The sequence below is a fragment of the Daktulosphaira vitifoliae genome, unplaced genomic scaffold (genome assembly GCF_025091365.1).
Source record: "Daktulosphaira vitifoliae isolate Bord-2020 unplaced genomic scaffold, ASM2509136v1 Scaffold_4, whole genome shotgun sequence".
In the NCBI taxonomy this organism is placed as follows: Eukaryota; Metazoa; Arthropoda; class Insecta; order Hemiptera; family Phylloxeridae; genus Daktulosphaira; species Daktulosphaira vitifoliae.
In genome coordinates this window covers 35,390,540-35,416,070 of record NW_026099575.1, presented here as the reverse complement: position 1 = coordinate 35,416,070, position 25,531 = coordinate 35,390,540, and the positions used below count along the sequence as shown (strand labels likewise).

At 25.6% G+C, this 25,531-nt stretch overlaps 1 protein-coding gene across 1 annotated transcript; it reads left to right on the top strand.

Moving 5' to 3' along the window:
* The first annotated feature begins 1,658 nt into the window (after positions 1–1,658).
* LOC126903576 (ATP-binding cassette sub-family G member 1) lies at positions 1,659–11,001 on the top strand. The gene is made up of 13 exons (XM_050681801.1): positions 1,659–2,046; positions 6,289–6,406; positions 6,822–7,011; positions 7,084–7,229; positions 7,745–7,983; positions 9,011–9,157; positions 9,233–9,307; positions 9,386–9,567; positions 9,634–9,802; positions 9,862–9,962; positions 10,029–10,184; positions 10,251–10,436; positions 10,495–11,001. Exons 1-13 carry the CDS (start codon positions 1,827–1,829, stop codon positions 10,651–10,653), a joined length of 2,088 nt encoding a protein of 695 aa, XP_050537758.1. The 5' UTR covers positions 1,659–1,826; the 3' UTR covers positions 10,654–11,001.
* The last annotated feature ends 14,530 nt before the right edge of the window (positions 11,002–25,531 follow it).

Below are 25,531 nucleotides of genomic sequence, written 5' to 3'. Positions count from 1 at the left end.
TAAAAGGTAGCATCTATGATATTGCCTTGGAAAACATAATATCTTAGAGTGGCCTTGAATTAAGCTATAAGTTAAATTAATCCCAATCAATTTCTTACCAAATATTTCTAAATAAATTATACATTTCGAAGAAGGAATAAACGTCAGAGTATCAAAATTTGTATCAATCATCTAGAAGCTTTTGCTTTTTAAAAACGATGAAAAATGGACTAACTATTTAGTTGATTATATGATGTAATAATGATTGCCAATAGAACACTCACTTGTGAATTCTCACAAGTACTTATCACAAACTTCATTATTAAAAAAAAATCACTTATTCAATTTGGTAGTTCATATTGATAAGAATAATTATATTCTGTGTAACTCAGTAATTATTAAATTATATAAATATAATTTATAAGTGCTGCAATACCTATAGTAATTTTTCGTTATTACTATCGCTAAAATTATTATTCAATATTGTTCCGTTAGCAAAAAGTATTTTTTTGAACGTTAGGTTTAAGAACAGGGCTTAACTAAAAAAGATCAAAGGGGATAACTTAAATTCTTAAAGTCACCTCCATACCACCACAAAACATTTTTTGAATATAAAATATTAAAAAAAATTAGTAGGTAAACATTTCAAGGATTTTTTCAAGAGAAAATTGAATCAGTTTAATCGACTCATTTGTCTCCTAAAAAAATTACTTCGTAATAACTTGGGTTCTTTATATTTATTTATATTTTTAATCATATTTCCAATCGATGTAAGTTTAAACTTTATTTCTTTTCCATGTTTTTAATTTTTTAAATTGTACTATTAAATATGTATTTTAAATGTAACGGAACTTTTATAAATAATATAAAGATTTTAATCATTATTTAAAGTTGAATATACTTTGTTTATTTAATTCATGATTACATATAACGTTAAAAGAAATTTTGGTTTAAATAAAAATGACTTATTTATTTTTTTAATTACCTAAGTATAAAATTTTATACATTTTTTGAATATGTATTTTTTTGTGATATTACCGGAAATAGCTTTGAAAAAACACTATCGTGTTTAAAGTAACTGTAACATTAAAATTTATATATATATATATATTCAGGAAACAGTGAAGTATTAGTAAAAACATTCACCGAGTTTGGCTATAACGATGTCTATGAAACTGTATAATTTATTATTTAAGATCTTGTATAAAAAATTTGTTGATTTCGGGAATACAAGGACTTTAAGTTTCAACGTTTATATTAACTCGTAATTAAAAATTAATAAATCATATTTAATTAGTTTCACCACAATGAAATGTATATCATTGTTGAGCAATCGATAATTATAACTATTTTATACTTTTCTTCGTTGTGTCCACATTCGGTTAAAATAATAATAAAAAAAAAGTGTTTTGGTTGGGTTAACTAATTTATCATGCATTGTTTACATTTTTTTCAATAATTATTTTCGAATTTATTTTTACTGTTAAGAATTATTAAATTATTAATTTTATTTTCTATTGTGCTTATTAAAATATTATTTGATAACAGCAGAATGTTTGTTAAAATAGACTGGGAGGGAGGACTGCTACGGCGTTATTCAAGGCAAACAAAGGTTATTTCCTATAGTCCCTACTACCAGCGCTCTGCCAACTGTAATGTGCACCTTAGCGTTGTAGCACTACTTGTAACGACGAGTAGTGACAGCGATGAGCTGTAGGGATACGGGTGTGTGACAACTGTTGACGTCCCCATGTCCGGATAGTTCGCGATAGTCACTTATGAACACTTACTATTATTTATTTGTTTTGTAAAAGTATCGTCTGAATCGACTAACACTAGAGTACAATATGATCATCGACGAGTCAGCCGCCGTCCCTATGGACGAGCTACTCTCAGCTAATCCGGATGGTTTAAATAATCCGTTGTCTGTTGACAGAAAAAGCTCATCGGTCAAAATAAACATGATGTCAAGCCAGACGAAGACGTTGAGCCACCTGCCCAAAAGGCCGCCAGTGGATATTGCGTTCGCTGATTTAGTTTACACCGTGTCCGAGGGCACCACTAACAGTAAGTAGATTACTTTGATTATTAAAACGTTATTTTTACTGGGTCAGTTTTAATGGAGTTGTTTGATTTTATCCGGCTAATGATTCGAACATTACTAACACAACGAGCCGAAGTTGTCGCTGGTGTTAAATATTGTGGCCAAAGTAGCTACTAAGTGAGTCATGGACGATAACATGCAGTTTTCTTTCTAAACGACCTAAAAAATGTCGTTAAATCATCGTGCATTTTCATTTGGTTACAAGTACTAGGAAAGTATTGTTTCGCTGCAAAGTTTAGAGGCCGATAAGGTCATTAATGGTACACAACCGAAACGTGATATGACAAAACTAACATTTGTGTTTGAAGTCCATATCAAACACGTATGAATCTCATATAAGTTGTAATGCCTCGGGCAAATTATTTCTATCGCGGTAACGAAGGTCACAGTGTTTATTCAGTAGTTTTTTAATTATGTTTTTGTGCAAGTCTTGCCGGCAATGAACATTATTGAAACAAATTACTACTTATCCGGAGGCGTATTTAAAACTCAAATTCTCAAAATATAATGATTACAAGTTAGACATATTTCGAAAATATCTGCTACATAAAATGTTGATAGCACTTGTTCAAAGGGATCGATCTCCTCTGTCACTCCCTAGAATACGAACCTGTACTTATTTATTAAAATTTATTGTATTGGAAGGAGGTTGATTACGTTACATAGGCAATTGTTTTTTCTGATTTATGTTCCAAGTTATGATAATCCTTAAAAGTAGAATTTGCATCTATATTTCAGTGATCATTTTTGAATTTCATATACATAATTTAATGATAATAGTATTATGGTAGAAGGACGGAAGGTCACTAGAGTTTGCCCCTTCCAGTGTAGTTCTGTGAAAAAAACGTCGAATACACAGTAGTTCAGGGTTTTCCAACATTTTTATTCATCTGAAAATTGTTCTAATGACCACTTCGTCGTTTTTCACTTGCGTGACTAAGAACAGCTATATTAAGAATACACTTAAGTATCGATTAAGTATTTTTTGATAGTATCGTTACCCACCAGTATATTAGGCCAACAAAAATAGTTAATATAAAGAAATCATTAAAAAATATAGCTATTTGATGCAAGACAATTTTTTATTCGATATTGATCCTGACCGTGCACGTTTTCTTATAATAGACCAATGAATAAGTATTACATAATAAGACAATAAGTCTTTTCATGTCTAGTTAATATAAATTAAAGTAAATCCTGAAATATTTTGTATGCAATTGTTGACAGTATTATAATAAAATGTCTTTACTACTTACAATAATATATTAATTTTTTTTAATCGTAAGAAAACAACGATTTGATACTATACGAAAATTAAGCAAATATTATATGCTTATATATGTAATGTGCGATAACGTTAACAATAAACGTCGTAAGCAAAAATATATTTGTAATTATTGATAACATTAATTTCCATGCGTCATTGGAGTATAAATCAAATGGCTAGTATAATTTAAATAGGAAATACATTTGATTGTCTGATTAAGGAGGGCAAACACAACGAATACATCCATAAGCTCAAAGGACCCATAACAAATTTTACTAGCCTGTTAATTAGTGATATACAGTTTCTTTTTTTGCTCATCATTTTTTATGGTAACGATATCTTCCATAGGGAAAACCGTCTCAAGGTACCATTCCGGAACTCGTGTAGGAGGTTTAATCCGGCCTTGTTGAATCCTGTTATTTAGGACAACTTCTTAAAATGTGTGTGAAGAATTAATGAAAAATGGTATTTTTGGCACTATTATAAAATATTATTTAAACCTTCCTTGGATTGCTTATGCTTGCTTAGTATTATTATTTATTTGAATATAATGTTGTATTTACTCTACATATGACATTGGATTATGTATAATTTCATAAGAATATCATTGCAAACGTGAAAATACAATGTATTTAATATGGAGGATTATAATTATGCACCACAGGTAATTTTTAGATGTGCGAAATACACCTTAGTTATATATATATATATATATTATGTAATTTTCATAATTATATACTTTTCTATTATGAGAATTATTTTCCTTAACGCATTTGAGTGAAACATTACCTAATAGCTAACGTCTCCTAGTCGCCCATAACCGGTTAAACTCGGTAAAAGTATTGCTATATTTTTCATTTAAATTTGTCGAGATTAAAACGTGTAAACATCTTTTTTTTAATGTCTATGTTAAAAGTTTGCGAAGACTAAAAGTTCTAATTTATGTGTTTAGATATGTACTGTTGTAGTTCTGAGTATTGAGTTTAGATTTTAAAATAATTATAGAGAATCTGTTAAGCCTTGAAAAAAATTACATAAATTTTCTTATTACTATTACGTATACCTTTTAGAATGATTATTTTGACTAATAAGAGTCACTGTTCTGTATATTTTTTGTAGTCCAACAATTACCACAATAATTGAAGTCGGGGAAAAATTCTAGGAAATTAAAGTTAATGGTTTTAAATAAAAAGTTGTTTATTATAAAATATTTTCTTGATTTTTGTTTGAACAAAGCCAACATAATGTGATTTTATTCTTGAATAGTGATAACTTTTTAGTGGCGATTATTCAGTGTTTACCATAATTGTTATTTTATAAAATGTTAATGTCTAGACTCTAGACTATCTTGCGCACGTATAAAAACATGTATTAAGCTACTTGTCAGTTGTTTATATTTTCTACAATTAATCATCTACTCATATAGGCATCGTGCGTGATGTGCATAGAATGTAATTCGTTTTCTTTGCAGCATATGTTAATGGTTAAAAATAAAAAATTCTTTAAAAATCCAGTTTGTTATGTTTGCTAAAATTTAATCGTCATGTAGTGTACCTAATGAATACAGCTAGGAACTCAAGTGAAGTTGACAGATGTTATTGTAAAAATAATATTGAAATATTAAGTATCCAAAGTTATAAAATCTTCAGCGAATTTTATACAGAAGGTCATAGTAAATTCATTTACGTCCTCGCAAAAACCGGTTGATATTTCTTTTATTGAACATTGAATAATAATTTATGTAGGCGACAGAAGTAATGAGAACCCCTACCGCAATGGCCACACAGCAAAATAATAAAATTTTATTAGTCTATGTACATAATGGAGTAATGATAACAACTGATTTGTTAACTTGAAGCTTGTTGAAATCGCAGACTTAGCTAAATAATTATTATAGTTATGAAATCTTTATGTTCTATAATTTCAATTTATTAAAATTAATAATTTAATCTACATCCAAATGGTCTTCAAAATATTTATCTAAATTATAACAAGTGCAAATTTAGGGACATAGAAGGATTTCGACATTCCAATTATAAATTAGCCCCTCCAGAATTTCAGGAAACTATTTATATAATTATATAAAAATACATTTTAGATTGAAGAACGTTAGATATAATAAGCTTCTACAATAGTTTTGTTGAAATTGCACCTATGGAACAATAACAATTTTCGTGGAAAGCAATTTTACTATTATACTATTATTATAGTGTAAGATCTAATTTTTTACAAGAAGATTTTTTAAAGTCATAAATTACAGAAATCTGCTTCAATTATGGTTATTTATTCATTTTGGGGGCCACTGCTTCCATGACCACTCTTTTACATTTGTGAATTATGGCATGTTTTTTGTCGTATAACACAAGTTTTGGTTTTGATATACAATCGTATTGTCTACTTAATATACTTTATTGAAGTACTTGTCATTTTTAGAATAAAATAATGTTTTTTGTCTCGTTCTCTCCATTTTAAAACATTAACTCGAAGGTTTTTTTATGTTTCTCATATTCACACAATAGTTGAAGTAAAACCAATATTGATCAAATTAATTTTGTGTAAACAACAAGAAGGATTTAATATTTATGATTAAATTCTAGTCAACATGTTTTTTTAAATAATTTTATATTGTGCTCTCAAACTGAGTTAATGTGTCCTTATTATTACCAACTATTCATGTTTAATATACTAAAGTATGTAATGCATTCAGATAAAAAACCGGTCACATGCAAGCCTATCGTCCTCTGATTGAAATAATTAGACGTCATAGTGTAGTAGCTATTTGCGTTCAAAATTCTTAAATTAACAAGCTTATAATAACACAGGCCATGACCGTACTTATGACGTGGAGAAGCTATTTAATCGTTGTGGAAATATGTTATGATTATCGGCTAAAATATTAACATAATGACATTTTTATGAATGTTATGTATTGTTTCAGGTACAAAAAATATATTAAAATCAGTCAGCGGTCGTTTGAAATCCGGCGAACTGACGGCCATCATGGGCCCGTCGGGTGCTGGAAAATCAACTTTGCTAAACATTCTCACCGGATACAAGTAAGAAATTTTACCTCGATTACAATTTGTTGTCCCAATCGATGTTGTAATATTGTTATCATTTTCTTACCCCATAGGCTTTATTTAATGAACGGTTGGGCTTGTAATTATCTACGTGCATATATTAATATTATCGCATTTTTATTGAACACGCCAAGCCTATTTTAATATGTATTTTGTTCCACTGGTATAGTCATACGCAATCAGCTTGGTTTTTATCGCATTGGCCTATCTATCGAACAAAGTTTTTATTAACTCTCGATGTCTATAGTCCACTGTAATAATTTCCGGAGTTCATTTTTTACACCGTAAACATATCTATAAATATTAATTTAATTTTGCAAAACACTGACCTATTTTTCAAAATTAGTTCATTAATTATTTTATCAACCATAATATTGTCTATACATTATAGGTGTTCAGGAATTAAAGGATCTATAACCATAAATGGTTACGAAAGAAATTTAAGTAGATTCAGAAAATTGTCATGCTACATTATGCAGGACAATCAACTTCATGCTAATTTGTCTGTTGATGAGGCAATGCACGTAGCATCATCTTTAAAGTTAGGATCAGATATAACTAAAGATGGCAGACACCAAGTGGTTAGTTTTGTCTATTTCACTTTGATATAGAATAAAATAAATTGAATGATATGCGTTATTTTATTTTGAAAGATCCAAGAAATTTTAGAAACTTTAGGATTACACGAACACAGGAGAACAATGACTAGTAATTTATCCGGAGGACAAAAAAAACGTTTATCAATTGCTCTTGAATTGGTGAACAATCCTCCGATTATGTTTTTTGACGAACCTACTAGGTATGTTGATGACATATTTAAACAAATAAATTTTTGTATTTTTATTTCATAGAATTATATCGATTTACATACATTATACATCGATATATATATTTTATGCCATTTAGCTGATAATAGATTGTCATTATTAAAATTAACAGTAATGTGAAAAATTGTTATACAAACATTTTTCAGATTAACACAAGCCTAAAGACATAATTAAAAAAAACACATAATTATAAAATTAATACCTTTTCAGCTTCGCATCGAAGCTAAAATTAAAACTTCAAAAATCGTTGCCATTAATAATTTTTCTACACCTGATAAACTATAAAGTTTAATTCTAAAAAGCTCGTTAATAAATTTTTATTTTTATCAAATGGAATTTTGTTAATGCTCTTTTCTAAAACAAGTTTATATGTCCTTGAATAAAATGTGTTAGATTAGATAGATTTAATACTCTATATAATTTATTTTTTCTTTATGACATGACAACAGTTTAAATCAAATTATTACTAAAATATTATTTTCTGTAGTGGCTTAGACAGTAGTTCTTGTTTCCAATGTATATCACTTTTGAAATCCTTAAGTCGAGGAGGTCGTACAATTATTTGCACTATTCATCAACCTAGTGCTCGTCTGTTTGAAATGTTTGATCATTTGTATACCTTAGCAGATGGACAGTGTGTTTATCAAGGTTCCACAAAACAACTTGTACCTTTCCTCGGCACACTCGGTTTAGAATGCCCTAGTTATCACAACCCAGCATCGTATTGTAAGTAAAAAACTATTTATTAATTTAAATATGAACTTCACGTACTGGAATAAACTCGTGAGGGAAATGGGCAATTAAAAATATAGGGCTATTTCTCAATTACATCTTACGTAATATCTTCAAAAATATTACAGTTAATAGTTATTTTTTTTAATAATGGTTTTTTATCGCGCCGCTTAACACGAAAAATCAAGTTTTTGTTACCATCCCTTATACCTTAAACTTATGTAAACTTTTGATTTTCATATGTCAACCAGAATTTTTTTTGTATCATTAGATTTATTTGATTTGAAAAATGATGTTTTCGTTGTATTTAATTTTCAACGAGTTATGGCTGCTTAAAGTTTAGGGTAGATAAAAAAAAAACGTATTTATTTTTATAATATGGTAAAATTATCTTGTTGTATACCAATAAACACTACCGGCTCATAGAAATACAATATCCTAATAAATATGTTGCCTTTTAAAATTAAAGTACGTTTTTTTTCTGAAGTTCTAAAAACTTTAAATATCTATATTTATTGAAAATCGAAAAAAAATTCAGTTTGACTGAATCTGATATCATATAAACAAAATTGTGGTGCCATTTGAAAATCAAAAGTTCTTACAAGTTTAGAGTATACGGTATGATAGCAAAAAGTGGATTTTTATGTAAAGCAGCTCAATAAAGAACCATTATTAAAAATAATAATAATAATAATGATTACCTCTAGTATTTTCGAAGACATTTTGTGAGGTATAGTTGAGGAATCATTTTGTGTATTTATATTCATGATATAAAACACAAATTTTCTTAAGCACTCTATTTAGATATTATACTGAAAAATATCCATATAGTTTTGGATGTGTAGGGGACACTAACTATCAAAATTTATATATTCTTTTTCAATGGGTTAAATATAGATGTATATAATGAAATTTATAAGAGCTAGTATTGGACAAAAACAATATGTTACTGATGTTTTATGTTAAGTTTCCCGCAATGTACATTTTTAATTATAATTATAATCATTGAAATTTTTTACAGTAATTGAAGTATCTTGTGGTGAGTATGGAGATAATGTGCAAAAATTAGTTAATGCTATTCAAAATGGCAAATGTGATATTCAACCAGGCAAACCATTCCCAAATAATGAAATTTTGAACAATTCCAATCAAAAAGAAATAATTAAATGTAAGTAAACATCCTTAATTAGAAATTATCAGAAGTTATAATAATGCATGCTATAATCATCTATAACTTTTTCAGCTAATAACTTATCATCAAACATTGTTGAAAGTGATAAATTATCTAAGCCTATTGAGTCAGATGATATTCCTACAAGTAAGTTGTTAGATTAACTTAATAATGATATAGTGATAAAATAAATTGTTTTATTAAACAATGTATGTATATTTTTAGTTGACAATGTTGCCATTCGTTTAGAAATGGTTGAAGAAGAAAAATCAAATGATGCCGATAAACCAACTGACAACTTGCTAAAAAATGGATTGCCAAGCAATCAAAAACGCTATGCAACGTCTGAATTTTTACAATTTTGGATTGTTCTTAAGAGAACTCTTTTATTCAGTAGAAGAGATTGGGTAAGTAAAATTAATAGCTTAACTATTGTAAATTTAAAATTACTCATACTATTTTTATTATTTCAGACTCTCATGTACTTGCGTTTATTTGCTCATATTTTAGTTGGATTTTTAATTGGATCATTGTATTATGATATTGGTAATGATGGAGCTAAAGTACTAAGCAACCTTGGATTTTTGTTTTTCAATATGTTATTTTTAATGTACACATCAATGACAATTACTATTCTATCTTGTGAGTATTTCTTCCTGTAAAATTTTCAGTTTTGATAATAAAGTAAATTTGTTTTACAGTTCCTTTAGAATTACCCGTTTTAATCAAGGAAAACTTTAATAGGTGGTATTCTTTGAAGTCCTACTACATGGCTATTACACTATCTGATATACCATTTCAGGTAAATTTAAAAATAATTTTTAATTAAATATATATATATATTTTAAATTATATATTGATTTTTTAGACTATATTTTGTGTCATGTATGTGAGTATTGTGTATTACATGACATCACAACCCCCTGAAATGATTAGATTTGCTATGTTTTTGTCAGCATGTTTACTTATTTCATTTGTTGCACAAAGTGTTGGTCTTGTAGTAGGTGCAGCAATGAATGTACAAGTGAGTACAATTTGTGCTGTTATAAAGAAAGAAAATTGTGCAATAATATATTTTTTTTTTCTTTAGAATGGTGTATTTTTGGCACCAGTTATGTCTGTGCCTTTCTTACTTTTCTCTGGTTTCTTCGTCAGCTTTGATGCTATACCAATTTATCTAAGGTGGATCACTTATTTAAGTTATATTCGCTATGGTTTTGAAGGTACAGCTATAGCCACTTATGGCAATGATAGAGATATACTTGATTGTCATCAGGTAAGACTAGTTAAGTAAAATTTTAAACAATTAGTTATTGTTGATATTTTTATTTTAGGAGCATTGTAGCTTCAAGAAACCAAAAACAACTCTAAGAGAATTGGACATGCTTGATGCAAGCTTCTCATTGGATATTATTGCTTTAATTATTATTTTCTTTGTTTTACGTATATCAGCTTTCTTGTTCCTTCGTTGGAAACTCAAGTCTTCACGTTAATATATTAAAATTACAAAATTTAAGCTCTCTGGAATATGTTTATATGAATCTAAATTAGGTGTTTTTAATTAAATTGCCTAGTTTTTTCATAAGTATATAAAATGTAGTATATATCTGTACCAATCACTTATGGTTATGGTTTTCAAGGATTTTTTTCTACAATATTAAATCTTAGTAGAATTTTATATACCTTATATTGAATATTTAATATTAATTTTTGTGATTTAAACATTCATGTAATATTTATTCTGTATTACATAAGACCAAAAAGTGTTTTTGATATAAACTTTTAAGTATAAAGTAATATTGTAAAATTGAAAACAGATAATTACAATTTTTAATTCTTTATTCTATAGTTATTACTATTTTAATTTTACTTTACATTTTTTATAATTTATTCTTGGCGAATTGTAAGAACTTAAACCAAAATTTTTAGATTATGTTGTAATTTATTTCTTTATAATTCACCATCTTCATTATTATTGTTTAAATAGTTTACATTATTTTGTTATTATATACTTTGATCTGATTGTTTTACATTCTCTGAATAATTTTTAGGATTATACTTTTAATCCTAACTTTTTAGGTACCATCCTTATTATTGACTAGTTAAATTATATTTGATGATATAATTGTATATTTTGAAATATAAAATAAAATAATTAATTAAAATAAATTCCTAATATTTTAATGATGAAAAAAGAAGTGTTACTAAATTTTATGAATGTAAATTTTTTCAATAGAGTTAACTAAATTTCTCTTGCAATAAATTTATTGTAGATAGGATGATAAGTTACATGAATACTAATTAAAAAATCACTCTGTATAAAATATATCATAGTAAATTTAATTCATTCTTAGTTCACATTAAAACTAATATGTGGTTATTATTAAAAAGAAAATTAAGTCATAGCACATTTAGAATTGTTCAAAGATGCTAAAAATGCAAAGCCCTATGTAATTCACCTCCTAAGACAGGTACGGTGAAAAAAATCTGATTAAAATAATAATTTTAAGTGGTATGTATTAAAAATCATTTTTAAAGGCGGATGAATCATTTTTTTTACCATGGAAGATATGATATTGGTTCATTATTAAAATGATCCAATTATAAATGTGATTATTGAAATAATTCAATTATGGTCATCACTACATTTTATCATTTTTTTGTTGAAAAACTCCTTGAAATTGTGACAAATCAAAGATAAAAGATATAAGTGACATAATGCATAAGAATCATCTTTATAAAACCCAGAACAGCGAGGACGTGGCATAGTTAGGTCCAGTATAGATTTAATCTGACAGTGATAAAAATCACTATCATAAACGCTTCGATGCAAATCTGTAGATAGTATTTAATTTTAAAAACTGGTGGATTATACCAAAATCAATATGATCTCATATTTCCTTATTTATATCCTGATTACAAGTTTTACGATTTATCAGTGTAATATATGAATAAATATTTATTATAGCAATTAAATATAATATGAAATTGATATTTAATAATTTAGTATTGTAATTTTTACGGAGAAATTATAAAGTAGTTATTAATTTTATGGCAAACGTATATAAAAATTGAAGGTCTTGAGCAATACTTAAAAAAAAATTGTTTTGCACCGATTTTAAATCTGCAATTAGAGTTTCGCATATGGCTTAAATAATAACAAAATCCTTCTAATTAATATATCAAATATTTGTGTTTGATTATTAGGTTACGTATGAAATAGATATATTTTAATTAAAAATAAGTTGAAAAAGTTGTCATTTTGAATCTCCTCTATGGGAAGGTAAAATATCAGATTTATAAAAAAAAAATACCTCATGCATCTATAAAAAAAATTATATTGATTTGGTTATTTTTAAAAAAGTTATGGTACTTTTAAATAAAAAATATTGAAAAAATGTCAAAAATTAGCGATTTTTAATCTTGTAATTATTTTGGAGATTTTCTCCATTTAGGGGGAACGAAGAAAAATTTTCAATTTTTGAGGGTAATGTCTTCGACTAGTTACAATTTGTGATCTTTTGATGTATCGTTGAAAATCGGTTCGCTGAGAGCTGAAAAAAAGTTGTAAAAGACACAAAAAAAAAAAACACAGCATAGTAAAATTATTACCTTCGCATCAAAGCTAAAATATTCTTAACCAACTCTATAATAAATAAGGAATAGCCATATTTTTAAATCAAATCAATCGTTTGCTCAATATAATCAATGAGATCATTAAATGCTGTAAACCTATCCTCCAATTCGGGTTTATTACGTTTCACAATTTTTGGAGTAGGTCTTAGGCTAAAACAAGTAACTGAAATAATTGTAAAATTCATATGCACTATTTTCACAATATAATATCTGTATGAACAAATAAGATGTTTGTTGGCAAATATCTTATTTTGACTGATCTCTTTTCCCTTAAAGCACGCTTCCAGAATTTTAGAGACTAAATAATTTATTACAAACAAAGAAACTTTTAAAGAAAAAATTTTAAACTCAAAATTAAGGATTGTTAAAGTGTAATTTTCCTTTAAGGTATTTCACATAAGGCTTAATTCATAGACCTGAAAACTGGTTTATAGGTCTATGGCTTAATTCAATGTCAAATTTCCACCACTGTTTTTTAGTTTGGAAAAAAAAATATCAGTGTCTGTGAGAAGAAACAACTTAAGAATTTTCTTAATTTGGTCGATTGCCGACTAACTATATATTTTTAACGATTGGGAGAGTGACGACCCCCAAAATTCTTAATGGTACCTACTCTGGCAATTAATGCAAACCAATATTTTAAATTATGTTTCTGAAGTATTAAAAAACCCACATTTATTTGTTGTTAAGAAGATACACTATTTAATTATTTTGAAAATTAGAAAATAATTTAGTTTAAAAATACTAATACATTAAAATTTATATATGTGTGAGCATCAAAAATTTAATTTTTTTTGAGGAAATTAAGATTTTAATATTTAATATAAAAATTAATTAAAAACCAACTATATAAAAAAAAAAAACAAAAATTTGATTTGCTATTTTGATTGAAATAATTTTTTTAAATTCAATGATATAAAAGTCAAAAATAAATTTCTGCTTTAATCCAAATAAAATGTCTTATTCTATGGTTATCATAGCAGTACCTCCTAAATAATATTGTCATGTCATATAGCCCACAAAATTGTAACTATTATTTCTTATACTTCATTTAAACTAAAAATTCATTATTAATTTAAATATAAAAAAACCCAGCACAGTGGGGGTCGAGGCACAGTGGTGATGTGGCATAGTTGGGTCAAGTATAATGATATCTGACAGTGATTAAAATCACTATTATAAAAAACGCTTCGATGCAAAAATCTTTAGATAGTGTTTAATTTTAAAAAAATTTTTAATTATTCCAAAAGCTACATGATCTGCCAGTTCCTTATTAATATCCAGATTCAGATAAAGTATGTCGAATGAAAGAGAGATATAAATATTATTTCTCATAAAAAAATTGTATTGATCCATACACATTTCAATAAGTTATAGCATTATAAAGTTAAAAATATAAAATAAAAAATCGAGAATATTCACACAAAAACAGCATTCGGTAACTATTTTCACCGTGAATACAAAATAAAGTCCAACATTTTTTTTTGTTCATAGTAAAGTATATTACATTATCTTTAATTTAAGATATATATATATAAGTGTCAGAGTTTTTGGAACACTTTCAAAAGTTAAGTTGAAAAAGTTGTCATTTTGAATCCCCCCCTGTAGACAGGTAAAGGGTTACATTTATAAAAAAAATATTCAAAATGAAAGGTAAAGACATCATGCATCTATAAAAAAAAATTATATTGATTTGGTAATTTTTAAAAAAGTTATGGCGGTTTTAAGTAAAAAAAATTGATAAAATGTCGAAAATTAACGATTTATAAATTTGTAATTTTTTTGTAGATCTCTCTCATTTACGGGGAACGAGANGACATCATGCATCTATAAAAAAAAATTATATTGATTTGGTAATTTTTAAAAAAGTTATGGCGGTTTTAAGTAAAAAAAATTGAAAAAATGTCGAAAATTAACGATTTATAAATTTGTAATTTTTTTGTAGATCTCTCTCATTTACGGGGAACGAGAGAAATTTTTTCAATTTTTGAGGGTAATGTCTTCGAATAGATACGATTTGTGATCTTTTGACGTATTGTTGAAAGAAATCGCTTCGATGAGATCCGAGAAAAAGTGGTAACATACAAAAAAACACATCATAGTAAAACCAAACCTTCTCAGCTACGCATCAAAGCTAAAATAGTATAGATGAATATTAAATATCAAACTAAAATTTTATATTTATTATCTATAGAGTAATTCAAGATCATTTAAATTATTATTTTCTATTAGATTATGTTTAATAATTTTTTATTATATAATATCTAATATTGTAAAATATGCTAAGTCTTCCATACTTTATGCATGTTTTTAATTTAAATTATCCAACAAAACTCTTATTTAAACTAATATATAAAGAGTCATTTGGTTTAATTTTTGAACAATAAAATATTTGTTTAAGTTTTAGTAACTTTCCTTTGTATGTAAAACAATAGTATGAATTAGGATAGATTTATACTCGAACATTCTACCTACTGTTTAATATTAATTTAAGATTTTGCAATATCAATTTAGTAAGTAGTCACTGTTGGATCTTAAAAAGTTATAATACTCATATAACTTAATATTAAAAATAAAAATATAGTTGTGAAATTTTGACTTGCGTATAAAATTAAATCTTTAAAAAATTCATAAAAATGAACTTTCGATTAATACAATGTTTAAAAAATTAGATCAGGTTGGCCTAATTTATTGACCTGCGCAAAATCATGAATATTATCATTTAAATTTTATTTACCAAATCCATATTTATAAATTAGAAATGAATGTATAAAAAATGCCAACCGTGTTTTAAAGCTGGTTCTACTTGCAAAATAAAATCGGAAACGAAAATTTAGTTCATAAACTTTGTTAATTATTACCAAAAATTAAATACCATAAAATAAAAAAAGTTGATTGATTAACTGAAATTGAAGTCTGTCAATGGAAGTGATTTTAATAATACAATTAAAACCAAATCAAAACATGTTTAAATTTTAAATCAAATATAAAAATATGACTAATATTTACTTTAAAAAGTTTAAATTTGTAGGGAGTTTTTCATATTATATTGAATGGAACTATTAATAAGAAATATTAAAACAAGGTCTACGTATTTCTATAATCATATACAACATTTAAGGATGTTTTAAAATTTGAAGACCTACAAATAGTATACCTGTATTCTCTAATTACTTAAATTGTGTGTTAATAATGTTTTATAAAAAATCTTTTTTATGATTGACTGTAAGCCATTTGCTATAAATCTAAGCAAACTATAGTAATAAAAATAAGATATAAAAATAAGTACAAAGGTCAAGTAATAATTTTGACAAACAATTATCAATCACCTTTCTGTAGTATTATAACACTACAGAAATGTCTAATATTTCGTAGCTTGGCAAAAAACAGATTTTAATACTTTTTCTCTAAAAAAAATTATATAACTGCCAATGCTCATAAACTCAATAAAAATTACGAAGTCACTTTATTAAATATTCACCAAAAATTTATTGCTGAAACAAATTAAATTTAAAGCCATGATCAGTAAAAAATATAAAATACATTCTTAACACAATAATGCAAATAATTATTATATATATTTTTATTTGATTTTATCGATACCTTGTACGTAATTAAAAAACTATACACAAAATTTGATTAAAAATGTGTTTAACTTTCCTTGCATCTTAAAAATAAACTGTAAAATGTGAAACATAATTTGTGTAGACTTTCCTTGGCCAATTTTTAACCTAAGCTAATATATACTTTAAATTACATATGTCCTGTAATTAAAAATTATAATTTAATTTCCATGACGCACAGAGACCATGCCATAGACTTCATATTGTAAAACTATTAACGCAACGCAAAAAAAAAGAACATAAGGGACAATTTATATAACCGCTAAGTCTGTTCAGAGTGTTCAAATATTTTTCCATTAATAACAAAACTATCATCAAGGTTACTCGACCATGAAAATCGTTGTATAGAAATTAATCGTGCAAAAAACCAGTTTGGAGATTCTCGATTTTTTTATTTTTTAAAATATGTATAATCAACACATTTCAGTCAAAAAGTTAAAATTAATTTTTACTGTGCGTTCATGTTACATGATGTCTGAAATTGCATTTCAAAGCATACGTCATTCTGAATCAAGTTAAGACTTCTTAATTCAGTGACGTATTTGCCATGAAGTTTGGGGCTCATAATTTTAATGAGACTATTGTATCATTGACGCCATTTAAGTTTTATAGTTAATAATATGCTTAAACAAAATAATCTGAATTATCTAAACAGTGATGTAATTAGGATTTTGCTCTTGGCGAAGTTTACTAACCTCTCTAAAACGAAAATAATTGTATCTTCACTAAGTGAATATTTTTGTTTGAGTATATCCCCTCACCCTTGCCCTAATAACACTACTACTCTTGAATATCGAGGCCCTAGGCCATGACTCCTTTTATCGGCGCATTCTTTTATTGTATATGAAATTCGAAAAATTACTGTCAAAATGTTTATTAAAGTGTTTTAATAACATTATAGCGTTATGATTTTATCTTGTTAAATTAAAGAATATATAATTAATTACCAGATTAATTGTTATTATTGTACTTTACTTGTAAATCATTTTTTATATGCTATGGCTAATAAAAAATGATGTATTTTAAGTTTACTAGTAATTCAAATAGAATACATCATAATTTTGTAAAATTCAATTATTTTTATGATACAAATAAAAAGTAAATTATAGAACAAAAAAATTATCAGGGGCAGATTTAAAAGGTTCAATTATTCATCGTCCTCGCAAACATCATGAACCCCTCATGTAATTTAAGGATTCTTTTTTTAATTTATCATATCATATTATATTAATCAAGGATTAGAGACGTGAGATCAGTTCTTGAAAGTAATTTGGAAGGAATTTAGAATAAGTAGGGGTAAGACAGAGTATATAGAGTACGAATTTAACAACAAAAAACATGAGGTAGGTGAATTGTGGAGATTAGTAACAATAAGAGAGAACATAACAGGAAAGATGGAATGTTTTAAGTATTTAGGATAAGTTTTGCAAAAAAAAAAAGTGGTAATGACGAGGACAAAAGAAATAGGATTATGTGCGGGTGGTTGAAGTAGAGAGAAGAAACTGGTATGTATTGCGATAAGAGAAGGTAAACTCTGATGACTGTAGTGAGACCAGCTATGATGTATGGTTAAGAGTGTTGGGCGGTTTAGAAGAGAATAGAGCAGAGAGTAAATATAGCAGAAATGAGAATGCTTAGATGGATGAGTGAAATGACTAGAGAACATACGTTAAGGAACGAACATATAAGAGGGAGTATAGGTGTAGCGTCAATCGTAGATAAGATGAGAGAAAAGAGATCTAGATGGTTTAGTCGTGTTATGAGGAGAGAGGAATCGGAAGTTGTGAGAACAGATATGAAAATGAATGTTGAAGGAAGGAAGAAAAAATAGNGGAAGTTGTGAGAACAGATATGAAAATGAATGTTGAAGGAAGGAAGACAAAAAATCAGAAGGAGGGAAGTTACTGAATGTGATATGAGGACTGTTGATATGTCCGTAGATGACGTGGGAGATCATGTTAATTGAAAATTTATGATAAGGGCGGTGACCACACGAAGTTGGGATAAAGATGAGGAAAAAGAAAATAAATGATTGGTCTAGGTGCCAACCTAGATCGGTTAAATCATGGTAATAGTCAACGTTATATTAGAAAAACTAATAAAAAAGGTGGTATCAATATGGAATGAAATTTTTAAGTTCTAGACTATCACTTAGTGGCACCTCTTACAAAAAACCAGAAAAATGTTTAATGTGAAAATTCAATGAAATTATTGTCATTATAATTTACTATTTGCACTCAACTAAAGTTCATACACGCACATTAATATGTTTTTCATATTAATACAAAAATATATAATTAGACGCGTATTCCGATGAATAACTAAAAATATTCCCAAGTTCTACACAACCAGTACTTACGTGTACACTAATAATAAAGTTATAATACTATTATTAAGTATATACGATTACAGCCAGGTGTTGAATATGTTGAGAGTAAAATAATAGTCGATTATATAAAATGAATTCAACGCAGCGTGTAATTGCTATTACAGAAGGTTGTTTATAGTACTACAACGATAAGAAATTCAAATAAAAGCAATAATGATTGCCTACTGTGATATTGTTTTACACGCGTCTTTTTTTTGTGATGTGACATTTATTTTCATACGGCAGTCTTGACCGAAATTAGTAATTTGTTAGTTTCGACTCTGAAAATAGTAATTTCTTAATGTCTAATGGATTTTGTAAAAATTAAAGAAATAAACCTTAAAATAGAATTATTCTGAATTCAAATCTTTAGTGGCGTCTACCAATTGAGATTAATATAAATATAAATTTTTATATTAATAAAAGTATAACAATTAAAGCCAAGAGTAATAAAAAATTTAAAAAATTGTAACTACTATAATTTTGATCATAGGAAATCATCAAGTCATTTAAGCTAAAATAATAAATAAACATTAATATAAAAATCCGCTTAGATCACATTACAAATAAAAAAAAATCAATGAAGTGTGCTCCTCTAAATAAAAATATAAAAACGAAAAATAATAAAAATCATAGTATAAGTTCAAATTACACTTGTAAATTTGTTCTGGGTATTAATGTTTTACTATTCACCTCTGTAGCATAATGATACTACTGCTCAGATAGGAATTTAAAATATAATTTTAAACACATTTTTATAATATTATATGTTATAATAAATTATAAAAATTTATTAGAAAAATAAAATGTTATTAGGGCGTAATTCATTTGACTTAATCTTTACTTCCTATTTCGCCATGTACTACTATTATTATTATTATTATTATCTATAACATCATTTTAAGCCAACCCATTAAAAAAAACTACTTGCGTATCTAATATCAACCATCTATAACAACTTTATTAATGAAATAACAACTTTTATTATATAACAGATGTATGGTTAGAAATTTTAATATATTTATTTATAGGGAACATTTAAAGTTTCTAAAACACAATAATTATTAAAATCAATTTTGATGCAAGTAGAAATGTTTAGATAATTTTTTTACTATGTCTTTTAAATGTGTAGTTTAAAATGTATCAAAAGTTAAAGTTTATGCAGATTTATGGTATACACAGGATTAATTTATGTAATTATTAATTGTTTCAAATTTTTGATAAAGCTATTTTTAGCCCTTTTCTAGTAAAAAATATTGATGGGCCAACAATTATTTTAGAATAAGTACTTATCAAGTTATTCTATTTAATGCATATAGTGGGAATGGAACGTGGGCTAAGTGTACATACACTAGTACGAGCTACAGCTACTTCAGTTACACAATTGTAAAGAATTATTAAAACTACTATCAACATTTTTTGTAAGAAATATCTATTACAAAATTTCGAAAACAAAAAAAATTCATTTTTAATAATAATAAAAAAATGTTTCTAGAAAGTATGTCTAAAATGTTTAAGTCTAAGAAGGTCGGGTAAATCAATAAAATGATAAAAGATCAATAATGATAAGTGTTATCAGTTAGATGCGAGACAGTTATAAATTAGTTTTTAAATTTTGTAAAAAAATTTAATAATTATTTTTAATCGAAATTAGAATCTAAAATTATTCAATGCATTTCAAGGTTTAATTAAATATAATTAACATAATATAAAATTACGGTTAAGCAAATAATTATTATTTGATTACCATTGTGTTTCAATTTAAATTATTCCTCACTCTCACGAGGTCAGATTTATAATAGTAATTGATATGAAACTGAGGTAATACCAACTCTGTTTTGAGATATTTTAGTAAAAATAATCAAACTAGTTTTTTTGTGGTAACCTTATACATTACATCCTGATTAAAACATCACTTAATTATTTAAATTAAAAAATTTCACAAAATAAAAATTAAATTTATAGAATTACGGAAAATTTTTTTTAAACATCATTGAATTTGAAATACATAAGAATTTCATTGAAACGGACATATACTTTAAAAACGATGTTAACCTTACGTATTCCTACAATATTACTGTTTCCCTTTATGAAACAAATCAACTTAATGTTAGTCAGTGTACATATCAATAATGATTACAATAAATAATTTATTACANAACATCACTTAATTATTTAAATTAAAAAATTTCACAAAATAAAAATTAAATTTATAGAATTACGGAAAATTTTTTTTAAACATTATTGAATTTGAAATACATAAGAATTTCATTGAAACGGACATATACTTTAAAAACGATGTTAACCTTACGTTTTCCTACAATATTACTGTTTTCCTTTATGAAACAAATTAACTTAATGTTAGTCAGTGTACATATCAATAATGATTGTAATAAATAATTTATTACAACTTTTTTGATTGTAATACAAAGATATCTTTAACTATTTTTCATTATCATCGAAGTAANTTTTTGATTGTAATACAAAGATATCTTTAACAATTTTTCATTATTATCGAAGTAAATGCTCATTGATAACCTCATTGTATCCCTTTGTCTTCAGTGATTTATAAAACCCTTAAATACATTTTTAACACGCCAATATTTGTTTTGAATTGACGTCGTTTTAAAATTAATCTACTATTTTTTGGCTATTGATCTTTTTGTATTATAATATTTTAATTGTCTGTTAAATGTTTGTATTCGGCTTAAACTTGGTACACCCTCATACTTGACTTTTAGTATTGTACTGATTTAGATGGTGCCAAGCGGTTTAGTAAAAATATGAATACATAAGTATGACGTTCAAAACTACTAATCCAATTATCTGATATTGACTTTAGTTAACAACGTAGACCAGTTACATGTGTCGAAAAAAAACACTTCTTTATCAAGATCTAATACTAAACCATTTTACGTTCAAATATAATAATTACGTTGACGTATATTTTATTAATAAATAAATAATATATATTTTTTTTTCATTAATTTCTTTCAACATATTAAATTTATTTTACATTTACCGTTGTTAATAAAATTACAATAAATTAATTAACCATTGCCATTATAAATATAAAATTTTTTGATTCTCATTTATAAATTAAAATTTTGCTATTCATGCAAATGTTTTCATTTTGAATTTTTTATATCGAATAAATCTTGTTAATGTATGAACCAATGCATGGTATTATAGATACAAAGAAATTCTATTAAATAAAAATTAAATTAAAATAATTTATGTCAATTTTCATTAACAACTTTAATTTGCACAAAAAATATTAATTTATAATTCAAAGTTATCATTTAAATATTCTTAAATTGATTTTTTCAAAATTGACTACAGAACTCATGTTGAATTAAAATAATTTTGAATTCAGAAAAATTATGCTCTAGATTATATTAATAATGTTGGTAGCAATAATGTTTTTTTTATCAAATTATTTACAGATTCATATGTCTCTTAGCTAGATCATTACGTCAAGTAATGTACAAAATAAATATATCAAATTTATCTAAAAAGATGATAAATAAAATATTATTATGTTTTTGTATAGATTTTGTTTTTTTTAATTTTACAATATGAAAAGAAACTTAATAAATATTAATATTACAAAAATTAATAATTATACATGCTTTTTTTGTAATTATCAGGCAACTCATCTAAGTGTATAATTAAATAGTAAGCACGTGTATTAAACTTATTTCTATGTGAAAAAGTTGTTATTGAAATAATAACAAAATTGTTATTAATTGGAAAATAATTTTTTTCTTAAATTTAAGTAGTTATTTTAATTAATTACAGCTGCAGGTTTTTTTGTTGGAACTTTAAAAAAATATCAATTATTACACACCAAAATTTAATTAAACTTTAATATGTTTTGAAAATTATTACTTAATTAACACGACAGTAGATAATATACAAGAGTAGATAATAATTTCAAAACATTTCACAAGAAAATGATTACATCTAATTATGTACTATTCAATTCGATATAATTGTTGTACAAAGAGTTTCATATATTAAAAACCAATTAGTAATCAAAAAATAAAAATAATATTGAGTATTTTTTATTTGAGTTAAAATATATTAGAATGCCTAAGTGAGAGGAAGGTGTGCCCGGTAAATTACTAGTGATAAAAATAACAACACCTTCGTCTTGTCTCCAGCCATCACTATAAAATGTTAACAACTTCCGAAATACTGGTCCAGAAATTGTTATTATTTTCTAGTTATCTATTGAATAAGTTAGTTAATTATGTATGCTGTCTTTTGTAAAAATAAAGTTTGATACCCTTATAAAGTGATGGGACAAACTAAAAATATTTCGTAGCGATTTAAAGTAAACATCGTAGCTAAAATTTAAGTTAGCAAAAAAAAATAACCCCCGAAATTATTTACTGATTGCATCACTGAATACATAAATTGTACACTTATGTAAACGTAGAAATTATTTTTATTTACAACACAATAAGCGTAGTTATTTTTACACAAGGAAGTAAGCATTTATCATACTTGCAATTATATTATTTATAACTAAATGTGTTAATCATACCTATGTACTAGGATGAACCTAATTTAACCAAATTACTAAGTTGTTCATATTATTATCGACAAGTATTCATTAATAAATGTCAGATTATAACATCTAGTACAACTATTAAACTAATTAAGTTGATGTTATCAATTTTAACACAAATAACTTGCTTACTGACAGACTTTTGCTCTTTGTTACGTTTTTATCTTAAAATGATATTATCTTACTATAGAAAGTAACGTATCCAATATTTGCTATCTCATGATGAATAAATAAGCAAATAATTTTGTACTACAAGTTATACATGTATACATCAGATCATTTCTATCTAGTATTGATATACTAATTTAATTAGTATTAAGAATAGTTCAACGATTTTATTTTTTGTTGATATGTAAAATAAAATGTAGTATTTTGGTATGCTTTATAATATTATTTGGTTGTGTTCTAAAAGAAATCGAACGCACCACATAAGTAAAGAATTATTTTTTAAGAAAATAAATAATTTTTAAAAACTATGTCTATAGGAAATTTTGTTATCATTTTCAAATAAATATTTTAAAACTTCACCGCAGATATAATTTTAAATTTAAATTCAAATGCTAAAAAGATGAAACAAAGCAATAATATTTTCAAGTTATCTCTTTTTAGTGCTGACGCAATGCAATCTTTAAATCGTCCCCATGTTCTTTTCATTGTGTTTCATGGTTTTTCTATTATTTTGCTACCTTATTTTTTACTGGCTTAGTTTATTGCTGTCAAATGTAAAATAAAAACATATATAACGCACATTTAGCTAAGAATTAACTCTAAATCAATGTATTAATTAATAATTGCGTCTAATAGTTGACAATTAATAATATTTTTTTGTTTTATGACAAATCTCGAAGTACATAACATGAAGGTTAAATAAATATTAGTAATAAAATTTCAACATTACTACTAATATACAAATTTTTATTGAATATAAGTAATTTTAAAATGCCGGTTAATTTATTAATAATTTTTCAATACAGTATGTTAAAGTTACTCTTAACTTTTCTATTAATTTACTATATAAATAAATAATATAAATATTATTTATTTAACTATATATAATCCATTAATACAAGACATTATTTAGTTTCAATTTGAAATCGACAAATTGATTTTGAATTATTTTTGCATACTCTCGAAACTTATATTAAGCAGTGTAAGAGATCTTAATTAAAACTAATGTTTTCTAAATCAAACAATTTGAATTCATTAATTACAGAGGAAAAATAAGCTTTAATAAAACGTTATGCTTAAAATATTATCATTTGCAAGTGTCAATATTTTTTAAAATAGGAGATAATATTATTAATTTGAAAGATTTTATTTCTACTGTTTTCAAATTCAACCAATAATTCATCAAATCTACGACACACGCAAGTAGATATGTTATTCCTAAAAGTTCAATTTTATTTTATTTATAGTCTTAATGTTAACTATGACACCGATTGTTCGTAAATTGTATACAATGTTAATTGCAAATTCTTTTTTGATACACTTAAATTTGTTTTTAATCTAATGATAAGTGGGAAACTTTGAAGGCTACTTTTATAATAGGAAATGACATTAATGTGAAACTAATTATATACCGCTATTATAATGCATTCGTATATGTATAACTTGTGTAAAAAACACTAGAGGAAACGCTTTAGGTAAGATACATTATTTTTTAGTTTTACAAGTTTGTGAATAATGTGTTTTAATTATATTGTGTCACTGGTAACCAAAGAAGTTTTACTCTCCTCAAATAACAATTATCACCTTAAAAGTTTAAATAATGAATAAATTATAACATGTATTCGAGTTAGTATTTTTTTAATTTTAAATCTAAATCAATGACTTGGATTTGACATAAAATCAATTAGTTTATTCCATATATTAAGATAATCAATTATTACTAAAGTAATGTAATTTTTAAAGTGTAATTATTAGTACTTTGGTATGTGAAAGCGATAGACAAGTGTCAAGAAACTAGTAAGTGTTTAAAAAAATTAAAAACAGTAATTATAGGCTATTGGTATCTTACAGCAAACACAATAATTCCAGTTTTTTAGTAGGAGGGTTAGTGTTTTTAAAGAAAAGTTTTACGTGACTACCAAATTGAATTTTAATCAGTTATGTTTTGTTTTATTAATATAAATATATATATTAACTTTGATCTGGCCTGTAAATTTCAT

Excerpts from the sequence above, each read along its gene's own strand:
- LOC126903576 (XM_050681801.1), top strand. The coding sequence starts at position 1,827 with ATGATCATCGACGAGTCAGCCGCCGTCCCTATGGACGAGCTACTCTCA. Across the intron at positions 7,984-9,010 it reads TCACAACCCAGCATCGTATT|TAATTGAAGTATCTTGTGGT; the intron begins GTAAGTAAAAAA and ends AATTTTTTACAG. Across the intron at positions 9,308-9,385 it reads GTCAGATGATATTCCTACAA|TTGACAATGTTGCCATTCGT; the intron begins GTAAGTTGTTAG and ends GTATATTTTTAG.